Below are 3,828 nucleotides of genomic sequence, written 5' to 3'. Positions count from 1 at the left end.
TGTGATTTGGACCAAACAACTGGAAGTTTCACCATCATAAATCTGACTCCAGAGGACAGTGGAGAATACACACCTGAGATTAACAACAGGGTTCTTGGCAAGAAGGAACTTAAAGTTATCAGTGAGTTCATCAGGTTTGACTCAGGTTTGGTGGTTTTACTGTGAATCCAATTGATTGGAATCTGTTGGCGTTTCTGTCAGAACCGGTCCCAAAACCCACAGTGTCTGAGGCCTGCAACAAAGAGAAGACCGTCTGTAATCTCACCTGTGAAGCCGACATTACCTCTGAGTTTGGACCTGTCACTTATGAATGGAAAACAGGAGACACAAAGCTGTCCACCAATGAGGAGCTGAGCATAACAGAGGTATGTTTTCAGATGGAGACAAACCTCTTCGTAGAAGAACTCAGGATGAAACCATGATTTATTTAAGTGGTTTAGAGCTGTTTTCCTTTTGCTTCTTAGAAAAACAAAGAGAGCTCCTTCTCCTGTTCACTGAGAAACCCTGTTAGCAACTCAGCCAGTGATGAGTTCCCTAACCCATTTAATGGAGGCGAGTTACAAATATTTCTCTGCATCTTTTCTCTTGCCAAAACATTATTCACTTTTTGACATTCAGTCCACAAACTTCACTGTGATTTTTGGGGATTTTTTGGGATGCAGTGCTTTGAAAAAGCATTTTTCCCCAACAGATGTAAATTATTCAAATCACTGAACAACTTGAACAGAACCTGAATAAATGTAACAGGAATCTAACAGATTTCAAATGAGAAGTAGAGTCAAAATACTCGATATCTTGATAAATTTTAGCCTCACTTCAAGCCTATGATCAAGGTAATAAACTTATCCAAACCAACTTGACTCAGTTAAAGGGAACATATTATGTAAAATTCACATTTTGCAAGTTTTTGTGCTTCACATTGAGTCTCAACTGATTTTAAAAACAGTTTCTAACAGTGCTTAGAAAAATTCACTTAGCTGGTTTTGTAAATACATTTATGCTTTTTGGGAAAATGAGCCGTTTCAAAGACTTTCAAATGTAGCATCAGAAATTAGCAGTTACCTAGCAACCAAGCAACCCAAGCTGAGCCCCATCATGCTACCATCCAGAAACTGTTAATGCTATTTTTTCACTATTTGAGTATTTCCAGGATGCTTTACACTCCTTCACCTGCAGGTGGAGCTGGTGGAGTTAGTAATAGACCTGCTGAATTTCAGCTCTGGTTCGTCCATTTTATCTTTATTTAAACAGGTATTGTGGATATAATTTTATATCTAAGCATCTTAAATTTATATGGTAACAAACTGAAGTCTGACCTTAAATAGAATCCTGCAAAACTGTTAAATGTTTGTTATTTTCATTTTCAGGACAAAACTAGAACAATAATCTTTTAATGTATAGTTTGCCTTACATTACAAATCATTATTTGTGATTGTCTTTAAAACATTAAAAATAGTGATTACTATTCTAAAAACTCAAATAAGTGAAACTATTTAGTTTGTAGAAATTTTTTAACAAATAATGAATAGAAAGGTAAATGTAAAAGAATATATGTTAGAATATTTTTTAACAATAATGTCTCTTTTGTATGTACAAAAGTACATACTAAAGTACATACTAAAGTATGTACTTTAGTATATACATACTAAAGTACATACTTTAGTATGTACTAAAGTATGTGCTTTAGTACATACTAAAGTACATACTTTAGTATGTACTAAAGTTACAGTATGTAACTTTAGTTTAGTTACAGTATGTTTATTTCATATTAGATAGGAAATGTTCTTGGTTTTACAAACTTTCAGAAAGTAATAAACGTATTTTTGACTGTTTAAAAAGTAGTGAGAGTAAAGTTAGGGCGACACTTTTAAAAATCATCTTGTTCTTGATTATATTTACAGATGATCTTAGTTTAGGAGTGAAAAGAAAAAACTAAAAGTAGGTCAGATCTGGAAAGCAGGGATGATAGAAAGGGATCAAAATTTTAAAGCTGCTCAGAAGTAAAAAAGATTTTGTTTTTCATTCACAGCTGATCCAACGTATGGAAAAGTTGGTGACTCAGTTGTCCTGGATCCAGGTCAAACGTCTGGTCCCATCACTAGCGTAACCTGGAAGTATCGAATGGACCTCGCCTTGGAGTGGTTCGGAGGGGAAATTACTTGCTACAGAACCTTTGAAGGTAAGTTCACCTGTGATTGAGCCATAAAGTGTTGTAAACCCCTCCAGATTCATTCATGCATGATGTCTTTATTTGTATTTTGCCTCCAGGTCGATGTGATTTGGACCAAACAACTGGAAGTTTCACCATCAGAAATCTGACTCCAGAGGACAGTGGAGAATACACACCTGAGATTAACAACAGGGTTCTTGGCAAGAAGGAACTTAAAGTTATCAGTGAGTTACCATCCAGAAACCACTTGCTTCATTCTTGTTTGTTGTGCAGGAGTTTCCACTTCTGCTATTCAAAGATGTACGGTTGTATAATTGCGTATTTGTTTGCTGCCATTTTCACCTGTGAGTGTAAACATTGAGTTTATCACTGGCAGCAACAACCGACATCAAGAGTTTGTGATAAGTGACGATGAGTCTTTAAAGTTACTGTCGAAGTTACAGGATTGTCTTAATTCACAGATTTCAGAGGGTTTTTGTTGGAATTATTTAGCTTATATTTTATCACCTATATGCTAGTGTGGTGCGATTACCTTGTACCCTTTTTAATCTTCTCTGTGTGCAGTTCAGCGAGGTGCAGAAGTGGCAGAGGACAGAACGTTCGCTTAGCGTGATGAGATGCAGCTCGGCCCATCTGTCCGAGACTTGATAAACGGAATCATTTGAAGCATGGCTCAATACATATTATTCTAAATGTTTTTGTGTTAACTGCAATGTGATTGAGACTGCACTTTCCCCACCCCTTTATTCAGTCTCAAAATGTGTAACCAGGTAATCTCTAATAAAAGAGGTAGCTCGCAGGAAGAGACAGAGCAGGAGGAAATTGATTGGAACTGAGATTTCTTTTCTGTTGCTCTCCTCGCGAGTAAAACCTTATTCACGTCTCCTCTCTCATTTGTGTGTCTGTGTTTCATGAGTGTTTTAGGTTTCCAGAAGTTGGTCTGACCTTTGACCTATCCTATGGAGGCCAATATTAGTCAGTCTTTGTTTATTAAGTCATGAACTTTGACCTAAAAGGTACGGGATTATGTATTATGTATTTTCCGGGCACATATTGCCATTTTATACCACATTGAATAGAATAATGGGATGTTACTGAAACCAGGGGTGGCAGCCTGTCAAAATAGTCAAAGAAAGTAAACCCAAAAGCTTATTTTTTCTTTGTTTATGGCAACATCTAAAAAACGATGATGAACACAGAAAATAGATAGATTAAAGAAAATAAAACTCAAATACAACAATCACCCAACAATCATGACATTATTGTCCTAGTTAAAGGGGAATGTCCCCTTTGTCTCAAGTCTCCAACTTCCCTTTTACTCTGACCAGTTTCCCTTCCCTCAGTGAGGAAAAGCTTCCCCTTAGCATGATGCTGCCACCACCATGTTTGGGATGATGTGTGCATTATGACTTTTCTGCCACAGAAAAGCAAAAAAAGTTAAAGTATGACGTTAATGCCAAGAGCAGGAGGTGTTGGTCTGTGTTACTGGTGAACTCTGAAGGATTTAGTTTTAATAATTAATTCTTTTTTATTTCAGAGATTAGTTCTGCAACAGTGACTATACTAGTGGTGATTGGTGTCATCTTGATTGGGATTGGGGTTGTGGTTCTACTTGTGCTGTGGAAAACAGGTAAGAATGTTTAAAAACATCCCAGTTA

The 3,828-nt window shown here is 36.6% G+C and overlaps 1 protein-coding gene across 1 annotated transcript; it reads left to right on the top strand.

Moving 5' to 3' along the window:
• Window positions 1–6: 6 nt before the first annotated feature.
• On the top strand, window positions 7–3,045 carry LOC107832955 (SLAM family member 9-like; the record flags this gene model as incomplete). The annotated part of the gene is made up of 6 exons (XM_016660885.1): window positions 7–121; window positions 202–365; window positions 465–552; window positions 2,030–2,179; window positions 2,269–2,394; window positions 2,735–3,045. Coding segments are annotated over 6 exons (687 nt in total), but the record flags the coding sequence as incomplete, so codon positions are not given.
• Window positions 3,046–3,828: the final 783 nt, after the last annotated feature.

The sequence above is a fragment of the Poecilia formosa genome, unplaced genomic scaffold (assembly GCF_000485575.1).
Source record: "Poecilia formosa unplaced genomic scaffold, Poecilia_formosa-5.1.2 Scaffold301, whole genome shotgun sequence".
In the NCBI taxonomy this organism is placed as follows: Eukaryota; Metazoa; Chordata; class Actinopteri; order Cyprinodontiformes; family Poeciliidae; genus Poecilia; species Poecilia formosa.
This window is presented reverse-complemented; position numbering and strand designations above follow the sequence as displayed.